This window comes from Natrix helvetica, assembly GCF_964273705.1.
Source record: "Natrix helvetica genome assembly, chromosome: 1".
Taxonomy (NCBI): domain Eukaryota; kingdom Metazoa; phylum Chordata; class Lepidosauria; order Squamata; family Natricidae; genus Natrix; species Natrix helvetica.
In genome coordinates this window covers 145,098,392-145,120,240 of record NC_138548.1, presented here as the reverse complement: position 1 = coordinate 145,120,240, position 21,849 = coordinate 145,098,392, and the positions used below count along the sequence as shown (strand labels likewise).

Sequence of the window (21,849 nt, the reverse complement as noted above, 5' to 3'; positions counted from 1 at the left end):
AGTGATAAAAAAAGAATGTAAATGAACCAGCAATGTATTTCATTTTCCTTGATACGTTTGTTTATTTATTTATTTATGAATGCTATATGGTGGCATTCTTGCATCAATTCATCTTTGGAAATGTCTCAACAGCTGCAGGCAGGAGGGGGTGATATATTGAGAGTCTGAGAATTTAATCTTCTTGCTTAATCATCCTGTTAGTGATTCCACTGAAATCTCCATGAGGTGTAAACTAACCCTCTTGACCTGTCCTATTTGTTCTAATAACAAAAATTAGTTAAATTTGTTTGTCTGTTTTTAAAAAAGAAATACTTTCGTACAAAATATGATAGTCTTTCTGATCATGGACAAAGAGGAAGGTTGAGGGGCAAATAAAACAAATAAGTTTGATTCAGAGTGTTTCCCTGTGGATTACAAGTGTAAAAGATAAGACTGTAGGAAAGTGCATTGATCCAAACAGTTATGCCTGTAGAGAATTTTCTCATGTTTTTGTACCCAGCTTTTCATCATGTTGCTTTCGGATATTTTTATTTAAGGTTGCTTTTTTCTTTTTTAAATTCCAGGTGACAACGCATGCCGTATTAATAATGGAGGCTGCAGTACCCTGTGTTTAGCGATACCTGGAGGCAGAATGTGTGCTTGTGCTGATAATCATCATTTGGAAGAAAACAGTACAACCTGCATGTGTATGATCTTCATGAGAAAATTTTGTATTCCTCCTGTAGGAAAGATAGTCAGAGTAATAACGATACAGTATAAAAAGAACAGGATTCATGAACATCAATCAGATAAGAAGCCCAGCATTTTGCATTAAGCAGCTTTCATTCTCTCGGGAAATCATGTGATGTAAAGGAAATTCTTCTGAGAAATGGAATAGAAATTCAGAATGACAATTGCTTAATTACTTATTTCTCATCTATGAGAAATTCACATGTGGATAAAACTTTTTTTTTTACAAAGAATCTTTTTTTTTAAATAGCGGAAGGCTGAAAAAGCTTTCTTCCTCTACTTATAACATCACCCACAATCCTTCTGCTCACCTCCAGCATTCTTCTGCTCATAATGAGAAGGTAAAAAGGATTGACATAGAGATGCAACTGGAGCACCAGCCAGAGTTGTGTAAAGACATCCTGGACACTGCCTCTATCTTCCCATTAATAGCAATTAAACTAGGAGACTCCCCAAGTTGTGAACCACTTGCTTTAAAAGCCAAATGCAGAAAGGCACAGCAGAAGCACAAAACTGTGAAGGGTGAATCGCACCTTACTACTGTATCTAGTATTTAATGAAGATTAAATTACCTCAGTTGTAATTTAAGTTAGATAATTTGACTTTAAAAAGTGAAAAGCAGTATTTTTTTTTCATTTCCCTTTCCCTTCCCTTCCCTTCCCTTCCCTTTCCTTTGAAAAGCTAAAGTTGCCAGTGTGTCCTCCAGAGCTGGACACAGGATTAATTATGAAAGGATCAGGCTAGAAAGTGAAATATAGTGAGTTCTTACTCCTACCTCAAAATCAAAGTCATTTTGGGCAAGTAAATCTCCAGCTCTAGGAAGGAAGCAATAACAAGCCAAACTGTAGGAATCTGTCCAGGCAGCTGCCTGGAGTGAAAAATAAGTTGAAGGAATCCTGTTTCTCTTTCTCCTTTCCTTATTTTTTACACAAGAGTGTGGCCTTATTGAGATTGTTTCTCTCTTGGCTTAGAAGTATGTTGCAAAGAAAATAAGATAATAATATCTAAAAGTTGACACACTCATTATTTCATTGATACTTGCTAACTCCTCTTCGCGGTGTACGTTTTTCAGTTATCATTAGCAGGACTCAGTGAGATCCAAAAATAGCATTATAAATATGATTTTTAAAAGTTTCTTAAGGATTTTCTTCCTATGTATTTTAAATAGATAGTTGAAGTGTCCTCCCTTCGCTTTGGATGCAATCTTACAGGCATCTGGCTGGTAAATGCTTAGTTCCATCCAATCTCATTGACTCTACCCCAAATTAAGGGACTACAGCAAGGGTTTCAAGCCCATGGGCTGGATGCATCATGCGCAGGCCACACACCCCAGTTCCGCAAAGGGAAAAAACATCATAATATGTCATGTGACGGCAACATGACAGCACGAGTTTGACACCCAGGGATTACAGGGTCATTAAAGGTGATTTATTTGGGACACAATCTTCCCAATATCTTAAAAGTTCCATGAAATTTGTGCATATGTAAAATAAATAATAGACATACGTATAATTTTAGCCTTTTTGATTTTATGTTCAGCTGACCTATACAGCTAAACACAAATTGACCTAATTGTCTATCCAATACTAACAAATCCTTATTTTATACATAATGTGAAGTCATCGCTGCCAGTTCTTTAGCTGGTATTGGTCTTCATATACATCACATTTATTCCAAGAACCTGGGATATCATAACGTACTGGAATAAATAAGTACTTCTAAAAATCCTGTTGAAAATAATAATAAACCATGTTTATATTATTGTCCACAAAACTACAGTGATGTAGTTACTAGAAGAGCTCAACATGAGAGCATCTTTACTTTTATCATATGTGTTAGTTATTGGATGAATCAGTATGTATCTAAGATCAACAAATTTTGTGATGTATGTAAAATGACACAAATGGTAACATAATTAAAGGAAAAGGTATTCCCTTTAATATCTTTGTAATGCAATTACAGATTTGTTTGCTAACATGAAACAAACTTAATGATATGTTTCCCCCTAAGCTATTTTAAATCCAAACTAAATTGAAGATGAAATAACAGATACATGTTTTAGTCAAAATATTTATTTTTAGCTTGAGGAACATATATCTTGTTCTTCAGTGTACAAGTAATTATAGTATTAATATTTCCCAAGTTCTTGAATAGCAGATTGATTGATCCAATTTATATGGCCTTAAAAAAAAAACCCTTCTGGTGGACCATCACTGCCAACAATAAAAGCGAATGTTTCATTAAAACCAAACAAAAACAAAGCAAAGTGAGGTGTAATACAATGGCCACAATCACCAATCACTTATACTCACACTGGAGCTTCCACTGGTGTGGGCATATAATATCACTAATATTCTGGTCTCAGTGCAAAGGGGAAGAGCACAAATTAGCAGCCCTGATAATGCTTTTGAGAGTCTCAAAGCATGTCCTGAAGTATGTCTATGGAGATTCTCAGGTCATGGTTGTCCCAAAAGTGCTTTTTTTCAAGAGGAAAATGGATGTTTTGTTTTTCTTTGAAGATATTCCACTTCTCATCCAAGAAGTTTCTTCAACTCTGACTGGATGGTGAAGAATGAAAGGATTTACACTCCTTGCAGACAGCTGATCATTTGCATTCTTTTAGCGAGTTGTTAAGGCCACCGTAGGTTTATCGATGTGATGTACTGAAGTAATTCTGTGTAACCCTTTAAGAAAATAGCAATAGTTTGACAAAAGCTTAACCTCATAGGAAAATGTTACCAAGTACAGATAGTCTTCAACTTATGACCACAACTGAGCCCAAAATGTATGTGAATGAAAAGTTTGTTGAGTTTTGCCCCATTTTATGACTTTTCTTGCCACATTTGTCAAGTGAATCACTGCAGTTGTTAACTTAGTAACACAATTGTTAAGTGAGTCTGGCTTCCCCATTGACTTTGATTGTCAGAAGCTTGCAAAAGGTGATCATGTGACCCTGGGACACTGCAACAGTCATAAATGTGATTGAAGCATCCAAATGTAAATCATGTGACCATCGGGATACTGCCATGGTCTTAGGTGTGAAAAATGGTTACAAGTCACTTTTTAAAGTGCCATTTGTAACTTTGAATGGTCACTAAGCAAACTGTTGTAAGTCGAAGACTACCTGTAAATAAACAAATAATTAAAAGCAAAACAGATATAGCTGTTATAGATGTAGCTGAAAACAATTAAATAAGTCAGCTATATGTGCTTCTAGGGACCACCAAGTAGAATTATTTTGAATTTGAAATCTTTGCTAAGAATTGAAACATTTAAAAATCTTCATTGCAATAATAATAATAATAATAATAATAATAATAATAATAATAATAATAATAATAATAATAATAATAATAATAATAATAATAATAGGCTTCTATTAACAATAATGTGTCCTATTTGTATCTGTTATGTAACTTCACCCGGAACATAATAGTATCTTTGTCCCTTTAGTTAATTCTGAAGAAGTATTACCTAAGTTATGCAAAGAGGGTGAATTTCAGTGCAGGAACAAACGCTGCATCCAAGATGGTTGGCGATGTGATGGTGATGATGATTGCCTGGACGGCTCTGATGAGCATTCAGACATATGTTGTAAGTATCTGTGAATAATATGATCTCTAGTTCCTATTTGTTTCAGCTGCTGTTATGAGAGTTTAGATATAATGTATTCAAAAAATGTAAACATCTAAAGGGAATGAAAATAAAATAAACATGAAAATAAATCATGTAATTATTGGGCTGCGTAGGCGTACATTGGCTTTATATTCTACTGGAAGAGCACTGCTACAGAACATGAATAATGCCACTGATTTAAAAATCTAATGTGTTTGCTTTGATCAAATGCCCTCTGACCTTGTTTTGTTGCTGGGCCAGATGCAAACTCTGCTTACAAATAAAGATAATCAATTTAAATATATTGAGGATAGAATTACTTGCAGAAAAATGCTAAATATTTCAATGCTTCTTGGTAATATTTTAAGGAGTCTGAAAAATAGACATAGGTTTGGAAAAGGATATTTTTTTACACTTTTATAACATGTTAAATAAGCCAAAGGAAATCACAACACAAACAATAGTATTGTATTTTTTCAGGTGTTTCAGAAATGGCAATTACTTACGTAATATATGACAGCACCAGTGTGCAGCACCTTTGTTTCCATGAAGTTTTAAACTTTTTCCAACTTTTAAAAAAGTTATAATGAGATGAGATAGTGCAGTTCCATAGTGTTATGTATCAGACCTATATCAATGCTGAGCCTTTTTAAGCCATCTATAGGGATTGTTGTGAGGGCGCTTTTATTGTGGCTGGGGATTTTAATCAAGCCAGTCTAAAGTCTGTTCTCCCTAAGTTTGTGCAGTATGTACAGTGTACCACCAGACGTAAGAATACTCTAGAGCAGTGTTTCTCAAACTTGGCGACTTTAAGTCCTGTGGACTTCAACTCCCAGAATTCCCCAGCCAGCTATGCTGGCTGGGGGATTCTGGGAGTTGAAGTCCACAGGACTTAAAGTCGCCAAGTTTGAGAAACACTGCTCTAGACCATATGTACTCAAACTTAAGACAGGCATATAGAGCAATCCCCCTCTCCCATCTGGGTATGTCTGACCACATCTCTCTGCTACTGTGCCCAAAGTATATCCCCCTTAGGAAAAGGATACAACCAGTCTTGAAAACTGTCAAAATCTGGCCGGAGGGAGCACTCTGCCAGTTGCAGGACTGTTTGAGACTACCGAGTGGAGTATATTTGAACATTTGGAGCTGCAAGAATTCATTGACACTGTACTCTCATATATTAAAACATGCACAGACAATGTAACAGTGAATAAGCACATCAGAGTTTACAGTAATTGTAAACCCTGGGTGTCAGCAGAGGTACAATCACTTCTGAGAGCCCGAAACTCCACCTTCAAGGCAGGAAACGAAGACAAATACAATGAAGCCAGGGCAAACTTGAGAAGGCATTAAGGCGGCTAAACAGAAATACAAACAAAAGGTAGAGAAGTATCTGGAAGAGAATAACTCAAGACAGGTGTGGCAGGGGCTACAACACCTAACCAACTATAAGGGCAATACGAAAAAATAGTCAATGCTAATGCCCTGCTAGTAGAGGAGCAAAATAGCTTCTTCACCCGCTTTGAGGTCAAAAGATCAGTCTCTGTGGCACTAGCTCAAAGGCCCTCTGACCTCCAGCCACTCACCCTGGATGAAGATCAAGTGAGAGCTGAACTGAAGGCTGTAAATCCCAACAAAGCTGCAGGTCCAAATGGGGTGTTGGGGAAAGTGGTAAAAACCTCTGCTGACCAATTAACAGGGGTCCTGACAAGGATTTTTAACCTCTCCCTGCAACAGGCTAGAGTCCCATCATGCTTGAAAGCAGCCACAATTTTCCCAGTTCCGAAGAAAGCAGCCATAAAAAGCTTAAATGACTATAGATCCATTGCACTGATATCTATAGTGATGAAGTGCTTTGAGAGACTGGTCCTACAACACCTCAGGTCCTGTCTTCCACCAAATTTTGATCAACACCAGTTTGCTTATAGAAGCAACAAGTCGACAGTGGATGCCATCACCATTGCTCTACATATTGCACTGAGCCACCTTGAGAAATCTGGGAATTATGTCAATGCTTTTTATAGACTATAGTTCGGCCTTTAACACCATCTTACCAGGAATTCTCATTGAAAAGTTGACTGACCTGAATTTCTCTCTCCACACTTGTGAATGGATCAAAGACTTCCTGACAGATCATCCACAAACAGTAAGGGTTGGGTCCTTTACATCTTCCACACTGAAGCTCAGCACAGGCTCCCTTCAGGACTCTGTGCTCAGCCAATACCTGTACTCGCTGTATACATATGACTGCATCTCCTCTGATCCATCCAACATCATAATAAAGTTTGCAGATGACACAACAGTGCTGGGTCTCATAACTGGAGGGGGTGAATCAGCATACAGGGAAGAAGTCCAGAAGGTATCTGCATGATGCTCAAGAAACAACTTACATCTAAATACTAGTAAGACAAAGGAGATGGTGCTAGATTTCCAGAAGCACAGAGAGGAGCCTGCCCCACTGTATATCGAGGGGGGCTGTGTGGAGAGGGTTTCCTCTTTTAAATTCTTGGAATTTAAAGATCTCACCTGGAAAAACAACACATCTCGGGTGATTGGAAAGGCCCAACAGAGACTTCATTTCCGTAGAGTCCTGCGAAAAAATCAGGTGGAACAACGGCTGATGACCTCTTTCTATCGGTCCACCATAGAAAGTGTCCTCACATATTGTATTACGGTATGGTATGCTGGTTTAACAGCTGCAGACAGGAAGGCACTACAGAGAGTGATCAATTTGGCACAAGAAACCATTGGTTGCCCTCTGACACAACTGGATGACATTGCCAGATCTCGCTGCTTTAGAAGAGTAAGGAAGATACTCAGAGATGATTCACACCCTGGTCATCAAAGTATAGCCAGCCGGACAAACAGGTTTAAAGATAGTTTCTATCCTTGGGCTGTGAGACTTTTAAATACAACCACAATCATTCAATGCACACGATAGTTTTTTTTTTCTTTCTTTTTTCGTTTCTGTTATAATTTTGCACCAGTGAGGTTAAAACCAATTTCGTTGTATTTAAGTACAATGACAATAAAGATTATACTTAATACTTATACTTAATTCTAGCATACTATTTGATGGTACGTCTCTACTTAGCAGATGCTGTATATATGTATGTGTATATGTATGTATGCATGTATCTCTCTCTCTGTGTATGTGTATGTGTGTATCTATCTATCTATCTATCTATCTATCTATCTATCTATCTATCTATATCTAAAGAGGGAGGGAGGGAGGGAGGGAGGGAGGGAGGGAGAGAGAGAGAGAGAGAGAGAGAGAGAGAGAGAGAGAGAGAGAGAGAGAGAGAAGTTTTGATTGGAAGAAAGTAAAGCATTTAAATGAAGAATGAAAGCATTAGTGAAAAATTAGATTAGCATGACCAGAGAAAGAGATCAAAAATAGAAATCATCCATAGAGGATCAATACCATCCAACACAAGGTTAAGTATAATTAAGCCCTTTGTGGACTTAAAATGTTGTATCTCCTCCATATTAACTTAAAGCTTGTGTCCTTTGATTTATTTGTTTTCTGGTCTCCTTATAGTAGGGGATATTTTTTTTATCACTGGTTTCATAGCTTGCTTTAAGATTTTTTTAAAAAATTAAAATGCTAAACATTTATTGTCTCTTTTTTCAGTGTACACAATTTAATATAAGACATATTTACAGTGGATTGTAATGGTTGTTGCTGAATATAAAAGGTATCATTATGTCTTCCAGTTAATCATAGTTGTCCTGACAATCAATTTAAATGCCATAATAACCGATGCATCCCTAAGAGATGGCTTTGTGACGGAGCAAATGATTGTGGTAACAATGAAGATGAATCAAATGAGACTTGTGCAGGTAAAGAGAAATGATAAAACAAATCAAGCATATTTCCTGTTGATTATGTTTGATTTTAAGCCTCTGTTGAATATGCTCGGATCTAAAATTTTGCTTTGAAGTAAGCCAAGCCATTACTGGTTACCATCAATTTTAAATAAAATTTCTAACATGGGTGCTGTTTTACCTAATCTTGTTAATTGTCTCTACTTTACTAAGTAATTTCACCTGTCCATATGGACTAACTCATTATTGGTCTAGTAGAAGCATATGTTTTTCTCCCTTGCACACTCCCTTCTGGAGTTTGACATTTAGCAGGTATGTTGTGAGCAGTGACGTGCGGTGAGGTTTTTGACTGGTGAGGCACTGACACAGTGCTGGGTTTCAAATATTTTTAGACTTGTGGACTTCAACTCCCAGAATTCCACAGCCAGGCATGCTCAGTTCCAATTTAAAGTGACAGCATTTGTTTTTCTCCTTTGCTCCTTCTTTCTTTTTCTTTTTCTTCTCCTTCCCCTCCTTCCTCCCTCTCTCCCTTCCTTCCCCTCTCTCAAACACACACACACACACACACAAGTTGGATTGGACTATCTCTCCTACCCCTTCCCTCTCTCACTCACTCTCAAACAAAGCCCGCCCACACACACAAAAGTTGGATTGGATATCTTTTCCAGAGGCTTGAAAGCAACTCCTCTGCCATCCCCCCCATTCCCCTGCTGCCTTTCCCAAACACCTCCACCATTGCAAATGCAGCCTGCTGTCTGGGTGGGAAATGCCTGGAACACAATAAAGCCCACCCACCACCTCCTGCTGGCAGGCTGGGGTGAGAGGAGAGGCAGAGAAGCCGGAGGGGAGCCGAGCCAAGCCTTCCAAAAGAAAGAGGCTGGGGGGAAGTGTGTGTACTACAGCATGGCTCTTTGCCTGGCTTCCTGCCTCCTCCTGTGGTCTCCTCAGTGCTCGCTTGTGCTCTCCCTCCCCAAGTGTAGTTTGATTGCAGCCACGTTGCCTTTTCAAACTTGTAATCAGTGAAGCTGGGCTAGATTTTTATATATTTTTATCCAGCTGTGTGTGTGAGAGAGATAAATGAATGGGGGCCTGGGGAGGAAGTCACTACACTTGGGGATGGAGAGCACCAGTGAGGTTAAGCAGAGTCATCCACGGTGAGGCAGCAACTAGCTCAGCTTTTTCCTTTTACTTTTTTTTTTCATGATGAGAATGGTGAGGCTGTGCCTCACTTGCCTCACCTGACTGCACGTCACTGGTTGTGAGATACTGTTATGAGTCAGGCCATAGATTAATTGCCATGTAAGCATTTGGTAATGAAAAGACCTAATAATTATTAACCGTATTCTCTCTGTATAACACATTTCAATCTTGGCAGCTCTGCAGAATAACATGCACAAGAGACTTCCAGGCTAAAGATGGTAGTTATGGAAACACTCAGTAATTGGTTGGACTCATGGGAAGGATGGAAATAAAAATCTATGGATTTAACAAAATGTAATTTTAAGAGAAAGACAGTTTGGTTAAGGTATGAGGCTAGAAACTGGGAGAATGAGAGTTCTAGTCCTTCCTTAGGTACCAAGCTAGCTGGGTGACATTGGGCCAGTCACTCTTAGCCCTTGGAAGAGGCAATGGCAAAACCATTTCTGAAAAACCTTGGCAAGAAAACTGCAAGGACTAGTTCATGTAGTTTCTAGGAGTCAAAACTGATTTAAAGGCATTGTTATTATTATTTTAAAAGAGGGGAAATGGAATGGAAAGCTGAATGTTTCATTTGGCTTCATTTTTTGTTGCAATTAAGATTCTTATCTAGCTGAACTGTGGCCATGACAAATCTGTCAAGTCTTACCCAAGAGCTAAATTGAACTGTATAAAATCAGGAGATTTTACTTCCTAATCAGTGTCAATGAGATGGCACTGCTCATTGTGTCCTTATGGCACAGTGGCTTAATGATACTAGAACTGCTGGCAAGAACTGGTGTCTATTCCAGCAATTTGAGTCCAGCTCTGTGAGACGAGGTCAGCTCCTGTCTGTCCAGCAGTTCGAAAGCATGCAATATTGCAAGTAGATAAATGAGTACCACTTCAGTGGAGAAAACTTAGCTGCATTCATGTGTGCAGGGAGGGGAAGCTGGCACTGGACCTGGCCAGACATAAGGAAATGCAACACAATACGAAGTGAAACTCTTGGATGAGCCCAGAAGAGTCAGCAACCTGAGTGCCACTAGTCAAATGGTATAAGCTAGTTTGCCCCCCGTAGTGCACCTAGGATAGGCATGCAAGGGCTGAACAGAATGAACTAGCAATTTAGGACTGCATTGTGTCTAGCATTTGTAAATTTCCCTAAGATTGTATGACATATGGTAGACAGACAGACAGACAGACAGACAGACAGACAGATAATAGATAGATATAGATGATAGATAGATATAGATGATAGATAGATAGATAGATAGATAGATAGATAGATAGATAGATAGATAGATAGATAGATAAATAGATAGATAAGAGTAAGTCAGTCAGTCAGTCAATCAGTCTGTCAGTCAGTAAATGAAGAACTCTGATGGTGTCTATTCAATTTTTTTTATTGGATTTGCTCTCAGGCAGTTTCTCTCACTATTTCCTGAATTCCTTTCTCACCATCATTTAGCATCTTCATTTTGATGAGAGGATTATTATTTTTTGTTAAAAAGATAAGAATTCCCAAGCTTATTAAGACTAGATAATTAGGATATAATATTTTTTAATGATTTTTATTTTTGAATAAACACAAACAAACAAGACACAACGAACACCATAAAACATCTTCCATTACAAATTGTAAAAAGTGTGCCAATTGGTTACAAAGAACTTTCGTGCATCCCTTCCACCATCATCACCTATTATTCATATCAAGTTATATATTTTACATCAGATATATTTATATATATATATTACTATCATCATACCTCATCCTTCATATGACTATAGTTGTTTTAACATCCCTTTATAACAAATATTCCAAAGTTTAAAACAAAACCACATAATGGCATTCCATTGTCTATTTTCAATATCATCCAACATTATATCTTTATAACACATTCAAAATAAAAATTAATTATGTTTGATAACAAAATTTTTGGACCTCTTTTCTTAATCACTGTTTACAATTTATATCCCATTTCCCTTTTATCATGTCAATACAAATATTACATTATTATCATTATCAGTCATTTATTTAACAATAGTCTGACTAAGTTTAACTTACTTTTTCCCCTTTTTTCACCATTTAAAATTTATACCAAATTTCCTCTTATCAAACCAATACATATGTATACATCATTATCATTATCAATTATTTATCTAACTTTATCCATTATCACTTCATTTTTAACACAATGCTCTAATTTTAACTAACTTTAACTAGTGTTTTGTTATTAGTTTTCATATCTCAACCTGTGTCTTTCCAATAATAGTGTAATCCTATTTCTTTTGCCATTTGTGGAATTAGTCTTCTGGTTATTTCCTTAATCAAATTTGTGTGGACTTCTCTTCGCAACTTGTTGCTTGTTAAATATCTTGTAAAATCTCGAGACCCTCCATCAGCTTCTTTAATCAGCTTATCTTTGGTTATCAGTAGTGCTTCTGTCAAAGTTTCTCTCCTTAAGTCCATCAATTATTAGTTTTTCTTCTTCTATATCTTGAAATCTGGAGTAGAGTGCCTTTCCATCTATCTTCCCTTTCCATGTTCCACTCTTTCCATCTCCAACCCCACCCAGTTCACTGTCAATATCCACAATTATCTTGCCTCTTTGTTCATTTTTCCCTTGGGTTTTTAGAACTCCAACCTCCACTTTTTCCATTTGCTGGATATCTTCCATTTTTCCATCAGGTTTTACCACATTACAATTTATATTTTCAATATTTTCCAATCTCTTGTCAACTCTCTCTGTTGTTTGTAATAATTTTTGAATTTCAAACATAATCTGTTGTAATGTTATGGTTACTTTTTGGTGTTTGTGCCATCCTTCCAGTTAGTAAACACTGCCACTCTAGTTTAAAAACAAGGTTTTGTTTTCACTTCTTTCCAGCTACCAAAGAGCATCCAAAGAGCTACTGTATAAACAACCCATGTTCTTCTCCTTATTTCTTCTATAAACAAACTGAAGTTTTTGAAGTGCAAGGTCAAAATAATCAAAGAGAAAAAAGAAAAAAAACAATGTTTCCAGGACTCAACCTCCACCTCCAAGTGGCAGTGTAACTTCTTTTCCCTCTAAGGTTACTACCACCTTTATATTCCTTTTATATCTTCTTTATGTTTCAGGCTTAGAAGAAACAAAATTCTTAAATGAAAAAAAAAAATCCATCGCAACCAGTATTGTAGAAATAAAGGAAAAGATTTAATCCATAAGTTAAAAAAAAGGAATAGAAGAAGAAAAACTGATACTTTCACTTTAAAAAGTAGCAAATGTTTACAAAACTTCCATCCATAGAAAAATAAAAAAATAAAAAAGGATAACACACGGTCCAATAATGCTTAATTTTGCTGTTTCTTTTCTTTTCTTTACCAGTTTAGTTTAGCTTCAATCTTTTTTGGGCAGTCTTTTATAAAAATAAGATTTCCTCACCAGATGAACACACTTTCTCTTTCCGCTTTCCTCCTGTTGCGGAGCTGTCCCAACTTCAGCAGCTTGGGGCTGTGCTTATGTCGCCGGCAAGAAGATATTCTCTTGGATCAATCAGGGACTTTGCGGTGTCCCTGAGATCAGCAAGACATACTCTTCCCTGTCACTGTCTCTTCGGGATGGTTTAGGTGCAAATGGACCGTCCAGCAGCAAAAGTGTCGACTACGATCTCAGAGCTCCGAGATTGCATGTCGTGTCATTGTGATGTCAGCTCTCTATTAGGATATAATCTTAAACTTCCTCTTGCTTTTTTACTCAAGAAATAAGAGAATTAGGCTTGTTAATTAAGATTTTTTTTAGTTTCTTCTAATTATCATATAATTATAAATTGTAAAATTGGATCTTGGAAAGTATCTAGTCCAACCCACTACTCTAGAGATATCCACCAGATAGCCATGTACCTTTCTTTAAATATTTTCAATGAAGTAGATTCTTTTGTGTCTGAGGCAGGTTCTTCCCTTGTTGAATAATTCTAACTATTGTAAAAAGCTTCATGATTTACCACCAAAAATGAAATCCATTGTTTCTTGTCATGCATTCTGGAACAACTGAACAATTCTGTTCTGGCAGTTCCTATTTTTGAAAGCAATCATCATATCGTTCTGCAGTCTTTTTTTTTCTTCTGTAGGCTACATATATATGAAACTTTAGTTTATAAGCTTTTCCTTCTTTATCTTCTTGGTTGCTTTCCACTATACCAGCTCCAGTTTATCAATATCCTTCCTAAATTATGATATCAAGAAGTGGATGCAATCTACTAGGCACTGCATGAGCAACAGCAAGACAGGAACATTACGTTTCTTGGTTTTAACAATATATTTCTGTTGATTCAGTACAAAATTGCATTTGCTTTTTTTGCAGTTACACTCATTGTTGCCTCATAATTCAACTTGTGCTCCACTGTTGTCCAGTGTAGTTCATTTCATCCTATACTCATATCTGTGATTTTTCTTACCCAAGTGAAGGGCTTTACATTTTTTTCCCTCTTAAAATATATTTCATAGTTTTTGCTCATTGTTCCAGTTTGATATTCAGTACTAACCTGTAAGGCAGACATTCTCAATAGAGACATGACAATTATTTAAAGAGTGTCTAAAGGATATAAAGTTTAAAAAAAAGATATTCTAATGTAGTTAATCCCCCCCCCCATTTTTGTACCATCTGAAAGTCTTTCCTTTTTCAGTAGGAAAAATGTCTAGCTGATGTTTCTATATCCTTCTTTATTTCTAATTTACTTCTATTTCTTTAGTATATTTATAATATTGTATGTATGTATATACATATACATGCATATGTATATGGTTTGTCATTGCCTCCTTCTTAGGTCTCAGAGAAGGTGACTAATACATCAAATTGGCTCCCCATATAGAGACATTGAGAAAGAGGAAGAAAGGAAGAGGAAGAGATTAGATTGAAGTGACATTTTAATGTTGACATTTTAATAAATCTTCTAAAAAAATTACAATTGTCTTATTTGGTATATGAATTTTATACATATGGCATTTAAAAAAAGCTTCTAGCATATAAAATTGCAACAAAATGTACAGTGCATGGCAAATATAGTATATAGGAATATGAATGACTCAAGGAGATTTTATTTGACCTCCGATCTGTAATTTTAATATCAATTTATCATTCAAGCAAGAGTATGTCAAGTAGATCAGTTTTCCTGTGGGAATGGACGTTGTATTCCACGTTCATGGTTGTGTGATCAAGAGGATGATTGTGGTGATCAGTCAGATGAAACAGCAACTTGTGGTAAGTTGAATCACAGACTTTATAAATAGAATATTTTATTTGTATAAGAAATTAATTTGTAATTTGATAGCACTCATGAAAGGCCATGTATTGCCTAGGTCTTCTGTTGTCTTACATATTAAACTCCTCTAGGAATGAGTATCATGCTCCCAGTATTTAGGCAACAGATGATTAGATAATTAGGTTACATAAATTCTTTCATAAAATAAATTATACTACTTTCCTGTCTATAATTCAGAATTATTATTTTTTTGTTTCTGGGACACACCAAGTACTTGACAAACTATATAAACCAAACACTTGAGATATAAAAAGATTTTATTCAAAATAGATTAAAATGTAATTTTATATTATTGAGAAGAAACAATTCAGAAAACTTTCTATTTCTCCCTTTCAGGGACTTTTAAAACAAAAACAAAAAGGATAACGTCTCTTCTTCCACATGCACGTATATCTTCCTTTCATTAATTATGATAGTTTAGCAAAATAATAAATAAAATAAAATAAGCGGGGAATGGGAATTATTAGAAATAATTCATTTTAGCAAATGATAGTGCTTTGGAATTAGGGAAGAAGGAATAAAGTGTCCTAAAATGAATTTAGAAGCACAGGAACATTTCAGAAACACAATGAAAACTTGTCTTCTATTGTTAGGAAGAATTTCATTTGACAAGAATAAAGAGTTACAGTTGCAGACAGGAAGAGAAGGGTAAAGAAAAGAAAAAGATTAGAAATTTAATATTTAAAAGATTATAAATCTATTACTGCCAATAAATGTTATAAGAAGTTTGTAAAATAAAGCTAAATAAAATAATAATACTAAATAAAATGGCTAGTGATGTATAGAAAAAGCCAAATCTGGAAATTTTTGCTGCTGCCAAATCCTAGAAAGAGCTTATGTCTCTAAAGCTAAGGAATTATGATGTTATGTTATGATTTCTGTACTATATAAACTTGTACTGCATGTAGATCTTGCTGGAAATCAATATGCTTCTATAAATTTTGGTGACTGTAACTGCCTTTGGCATGAAAACTAGACTACTTTGGCTTCTACAATGTGACCACTTTGTAGTCACTGGCCACAGATGGGGTTTGTTAATCTTCTCTCTTTAGCAAGCTCAGCTGCACTGACTTCACTAGGAAAGAAAAATTGATATGAAGTAAAATATGTGTGGAATGCAACTCATCTTCCTTAACTTTATGGCCTCAAAATAGCTAAGGTGTTTCATAAATCATATATGCGTGGCCACTCTACTGCAATGAAACCTTATATTAATTCAATTATTATGATTGCTATTTTGATACTCAGGTCTACACTCTTTTAAGTTCTTCCTTTGTCCCACCCCATCTGGTCTCTTACAGGCACAGTGCTGACAACAGAGGTATGATATTGGTTTAGCTCTTATGGTAGAAAAGCTAGTGTAGTTTATCTCTTGGGATCTATAAGATTAGCAGAAACTCTGCTTCTTAGCTTTATTATGGGAAAATGATCAACTATTAATTAATGACAATCTAACTTAAGTCCCCTTCATATTTGTCTTTTATCCTAAAAAAATCTAAGCTTAATAAGGTGGTATAAAGTTACTGAGTTAAATATATCTTAACATATAGAGTTCACACGCCATAAAAATGAAAAAAGAATGTTACTGTGCCCATAAAACCTATCTATACCTCTAATTTAGGAAGAGAAAAACAACAGGATTAAAAGGATTAAAACCACTGTTAAATGGTATTTTATCTTTTTTAAGTTGATATTCTGGCTTTTATCAGCTACATTGCATCAAACCTTGTGAAAAGCGGCAATTAAGCCACATGCTCTTTATACATTTTGAAAATCATGCAATTGTTCTGATGCACCTTCTGTTTGAGTCTCCTTCTGTTAAAAGCTAAGAATTCTCTCTTCTCTCATATATGTATATGTAAGTATATACATAAATACACATACACACACATGCACATATATACATGTAATTTTATTATACTTGTCTGGCACCTGACTCTTAACGACTCTGGGTGGCTCACAGCAATGAAAGAAATTACAATAAATAAAACATTAAACAATAGCAAGCCACTCTATCTTGCTAAAGGCCTGGGTGAAGAGCTGTCTTCTAAACAAGGGTAGAGCCATCCAGAGCTTGGAGGGAACTTTATTTCATAAATCAGGCATGGCTACAGACAAAGCACGTTTCTGGGGTCCCTATAGTTAATATTGCTTAACCAAAGGAACCTGGAGCAGCCCAAGCTAGCAGGAGCAAATTGGCCAGACAGATGCTATGGGAGATAGGAGAAACTCAAGTAAAGTGACCCTGCACCATGTATAGATTTATAGGTAACAACCAGCACCTTGAATTGCAGCCAGAAGCAAAGTGGCAGCCAATGCAGCTTGCAAAGCTGATATGTCATTAATGCTTATGCTGCCTCCTTCTCTATCTGCTTCTTCACATTTTGGAGGTCTTAGGGAACCATCACCATCACTATATACATTATGCATTACCAAATTAGCCCTGTTTTATCAATAGAACAGAAAAATCTAAATGCAATACATGCAAAAGTGATAGCTATGCTTTCAACATATTTTTAAATGAAAATTGTCAAAAGTGAAAGTATTGCTTTTCGTGGCCTGCTGTTGGATTGTATTAATCCTTTCCCCTCTTAAGGTTTTTTTTTAAATTTTCTAATCTAATAATCTTATTTTTCTCCCCTCTCTGTTGCACACAATACAGCCTAGCTTTCTTTCCCTGGTTGCCGAGGTATTTCCTTTGGGGCTTATTAATCTGTATAAATATCCACAGAATATTTCAAATATACTTTAAAGGGAATATTTGTAGCTCAGGACTGAAATGAGGGTTTTTTATAACACTAGCACTGATGATGCTGTCTAGTTTGGGTAATGAAACCTCTGCAAGAAAACAAGCAAGCTCAGAGAACACCAAGGATCCCTTAAAGGCACTTTAATTAAACAGCAAACAATAAAGCAGACCAGCATATACCAAAGCAAACCACCAAGCTCAGGCATGATATAATTTTTCCAAGAATGCTTCTGGTTTCCAGTTAAGAGAACAGAAATTCTTTTTTGTTACAAAAACCAAAAAAGAGCGGGGGAGGGGGGAATGGGGGAGGGGGCAAGGAGCAGGAGGGAAGACAATATGGCTGCTTGGGAGTTCTGCAGCCCTAGGCCTCACAGAGGAGAGGCTGACTAAATGGAGTCAAAGCAGAGGTCAAAGTCAAGAGACAAACAGAAGATAATCCTGAAGAGAAAAAAAAAAGCAACCAGAAAGGGCAGCATCTGAGAAAACTAGGAGGGAGGGAGAGAGGAAAAAGGTGTTTATTTCCTTTCCTCAGACCAGGCATGAGGGGAAAAAAATTGTGAGCTATTTACCTCAGAGGGAGCAAGTAGAAAAGGCATACAAAAAAGTGAAGATTGTGACAGCACAGAAGTAGAAAAGAGGAACCCATCTGAGGGAGATGGATTTAAATCTGTAGAAAAAAGAGTTTGGCTCTGTAAAGAATGACAATAGTGAAATAAAGTAATTGAGATTACAGAAATATAGAAATAAAAAATAAAGATATATGTTGTGTATGGAAGTTTCCTGGTTCCACTAGGGGTGCCATACTCGGTTCTGATTTGTTCCTGCTTGACAGCCGGCATATATAAAGAGCTGTCAAGCAAGGTCTCAGTGTTGTCATTATCTGAGACATGCGCATAGTGAAATGCCACATTGGCAACCTGTTAGCAATAAACTGTTAGTATTAAGAGATCTGGCTTGCCTCAGTCCTTCTCTCCACCCGAGTTCTCCCAGATAGAACAATATAGAAGACAAAGATATGAGAATTTTGTAAAACTGGACTTTCAAGAATGTAGTGTAGATAAAGAGCTTACAGAAGATAGCTAAATTATTTCTGTAATTAAGATTAATTTCTGAATTAGTGGAAAGATGTATGTATGTATGTATGTATGTATGTATGTATGCATGTATGTATGTAGTATGTATGTATGTATGTTGTGCAAAACTGCTTAAGGGCAACCCTGCAGCTATAACTGCCTATTGACAGAATAGGATTTCCCTGAAAATCCCTGAGTCGCAACAAGCACGGTTGCAGCTGAGCCTTGGACAATTTATGCAGACACCTTTTACTGTACTCCATAAAACGATGGAGACAGCTGAACCTGTGTCAACTTCCATGGGGCACGGAATTCCCTCTAACTCTACAGTGACAAAATCTTGCCCTTTGCCTTGTGGACAATTTGATCAATTGTTGTTTCCCTACCTTCCTCATGAACAGAGAAACACATTTCTCTCCTCTGAGGTTGGAATTTTGAAAGCTTGTTCGCATAGGAACTGGTCCTTATCGGGGAGATAGCTGGAGAGCTATTGGCAGTAAAGGCAGTTCCGCATATTCTGGCCAGATCCCTCTATTCCCACATCTAAGGCAAACTGTGGATTTAAACCAGTAGTCTGCTATGCTATGCTTACTCTGGCACCCTGGGCATTTGGGCTGAACTGACTGGGGCTTACCCTGCTGACCTCTTGCTTGACCAGTCTTAACCCAATGGATCTCATCGTCATCATCCACCATGTTGTTAGGGCTGGCATCTCCATGATGTATGTCAAGTGCTTTCCTGCAGTTTGAGAATTTGATTTTCCCTGGATCTGTTCTGCAGACTTAATAGACAACTCAATTGCTCGGGTCTCATCTAATGCAGTCTGTAAGTTCAGATCATGTTTGGCCAGAAGGCGGCAGTGCACTCGGAGGTCTCAAACATATTGTATTCTTCCCTCCCCGACTTACGACCGGGGAATTCCCCCTGTTGTCAGCCAGCAACAGCCATGCTGCGCCTTAGCCAATCAGGCGCGGCATGGCTGAAGGCGGGCTGATCTGATCTCCTGATTGGTTCCTCGGCCTGACAGCTCTCCCTTAAATAGCTGTCAGGCTAAGGAACGGGCGATTCTCTCCTGTATGACTACTTGCTGTTATTACAAATAAAATAGAGTTGGACGTTCCTCAGTTGTCAAGCCTCATCTTTCCCCACACTTCTTCACTGGCGACGAGGGTGGGATCCTCCTGAGGCGACGACCCTGACGGAACCCGACCTCTTTACACAGCCGCTTGAGTTTAGCTCCCCGAGCCGCACAACTTCAAGCCGCAATGTCTTCGCTTCCCCCGTTCGCTCCCTTCGGAACCGAGGGAGAGGGATGGACGGGATTTTTGGAGCGTTTTGAGTGTTTCCTGCGAGCCAACGGGAAACGGGGTATCCCGATGGAGGAGAAGTGCAGCTTCTTCCTCAGTAGCTGCGGAACCCCGATGTTCAACGCCGCCCGGGCGTTGGCAGCCCCAGTGCCAGTCCACGACCTCGACTGGGACACGCTGATGGCCAAGCTGAAGGGACATTACGCCCCGACCCCATCGAAAATCACCAGGCGGTACGCTTTCCGTCAGTGCGTTCAGAAGCCGCACGAAGACGTCAGCCAGTTCCTCCAGTCCTTGCGGACCACAGCCATACCCTGCGAGTTCCCAGACTTGGAGGACAACTTGGTGGAACAATTCGTGAGCGGCATCAGGGACCGCCGGCTGAGGAGGCGTCTCCTGGCTCGGCCAGAAATCACCCTGTCAGAAGCGGTCGCTGAGGCACGGGCGGCGGAGTTGTCGGAGCAATCCGTCGCTGAGATGGACCGCCACCCGTTTCAATCTTCCCCAGCGCAGACCTGCCTCATTGATCAGCTGGTGCCCATTCCGAGCCCGGCTGAGGAAGAGGAAGAACTCGTGGCTCGCCTGGCAGAGCTGCGGAGCCGCCGCAATCCGCGACCTCCGCGCCAGACTGTGACAGCCTGCCTTGGCTGCGGAGGCAGCCACGACCGGTCCGCCTGCCCATTCCGGGCATCCATCTGCCGCCGGTGTTCGAAGAAAGGGCACCTGGCCCAAGTTTGCCGAGCTGTGCTACCACCACCACCATCCCAGGGAGCCACAGGCCAGCAGATGACAGCCGGACCGCAGCAGCAGCCCCGTCGCCAGCCGCGATCGAAAGCCAGCTGTTACATCGTGGAGCCAGGCCCAGCAGCCGCCCCTGCTGAGGCGATCTACCAGGCCTCCGCAGGTGCGGACAGAATCAAGGCGTCAGTCCTCATTGAGGGCGCGCCTTGCGTAATGGAGGTGGACTCCGGCTCGTCCCGCTCCTTGATTGCCTGGGCAGACTTTCAGAAACTTTGCCCTGGCGTCCTTAAACGCCAGTTGTCTGCTAGCCCCGTGGCTTTAAGAGACTATCAGGGGTCACTTATCCCAACCCTGGGCTGTCACACAGTCAGGGTTGAATACGGGGGGTTTTCGGGGTGCCTGCCAATCCTAGTGGTTGAGAAGCCCCTCCCCGCATTACTGGGGCTAGATTGGTTCCCCGCCCTTGGTCTCTCCGTGCAGGGGGTGCACTCCATCTCAGACACGCCCCCTGACGTAGCTGCTGTCATCTCCGCCTACGCGGACGTCTTTGACGGCCAGCTGGGACTATACAAGGGCACCCCCATCTCTCTTAATTTAGATCCCCAGGTTGCTCCCATTAGGCTGAAGGCCCGCAGGGTGCCTTTTGCCTTAAGGGCCAAAGTTGATGAGGAGATTGACCGCTTGTTGGCGCAGGGCGTATTGGAGCCTGTTGACTACTCGCATTGGGAGACCCCAATAGTGGTCCCTGTGAAGGCCGACGGTTCCATACGCCTCTGCGCCGATTTTAAGTCAACCATCAATTTGGCCCTTCAGGCAAACCCCTATCCAGTCCCTGTCGTACAGCACCTGCTCCACTCCCTGGGGCAGGGCTGTATTTTTGCGAAACTGGATATGGCGCAGGCCTACCAGCAGCTCCCGGTGGATGACGAAGCGGCGGCTGCGCAGACTATCGTCACCCACCGTGGGGCTTTCCGTTGCCGCCGCCTCCAATTTGGCGTTTCCGTGGCCCCGGGGATCTTCCAGAGCCTCATGGAGCGTTTGCTCCATGGGCTCCCTGGCGTTGTACCCTATTTCGACGATGTCCTGATCGCTGCATCCAGCCGCTCAGGACTCCTCGAAGTACTGGGGAAGGTCCTCGACCGTTTTAGGGGCGCGGGTCTCAAATTAAAGCGCAGCAAATGTTCATTTGCTGTGCCTAAAGTGGATTTCCTCGGCTTCTCCATTGATGCCCACGGAATCCACCCCACCCCTACTAAAGTCGCAGCCATCAAGAACGCCCCCACCCCCGCCTCTAAGGCGGAGCTGCAGTCGTTCTTGGGGCTTTTAA

The 21,849-nt window shown here is 39.3% G+C and overlaps 1 protein-coding gene across 1 annotated transcript in view; it reads left to right on the top strand.

Moving 5' to 3' along the window:
• LRP1B (LDL receptor related protein 1B) overlaps nucleotides 1-21,849 on the top strand; it is a gene marked incomplete at its 5' end in the record, with an annotated part of 698,113 nt that overhangs the window by 429,807 nt on the left and 246,457 nt on the right. The window contains 4 exons of the mRNA XM_081955361.1: nucleotides 564-686; nucleotides 4,183-4,323; nucleotides 8,062-8,187; nucleotides 14,475-14,591. Coding sequence (XP_081811487.1) covers nucleotides 564-686; nucleotides 4,183-4,323; nucleotides 8,062-8,187; nucleotides 14,475-14,591 — 507 coding nt within the window. The remainder of the gene's footprint in view (nucleotides 1-563; nucleotides 687-4,182; nucleotides 4,324-8,061; nucleotides 8,188-14,474; nucleotides 14,592-21,849) is intronic.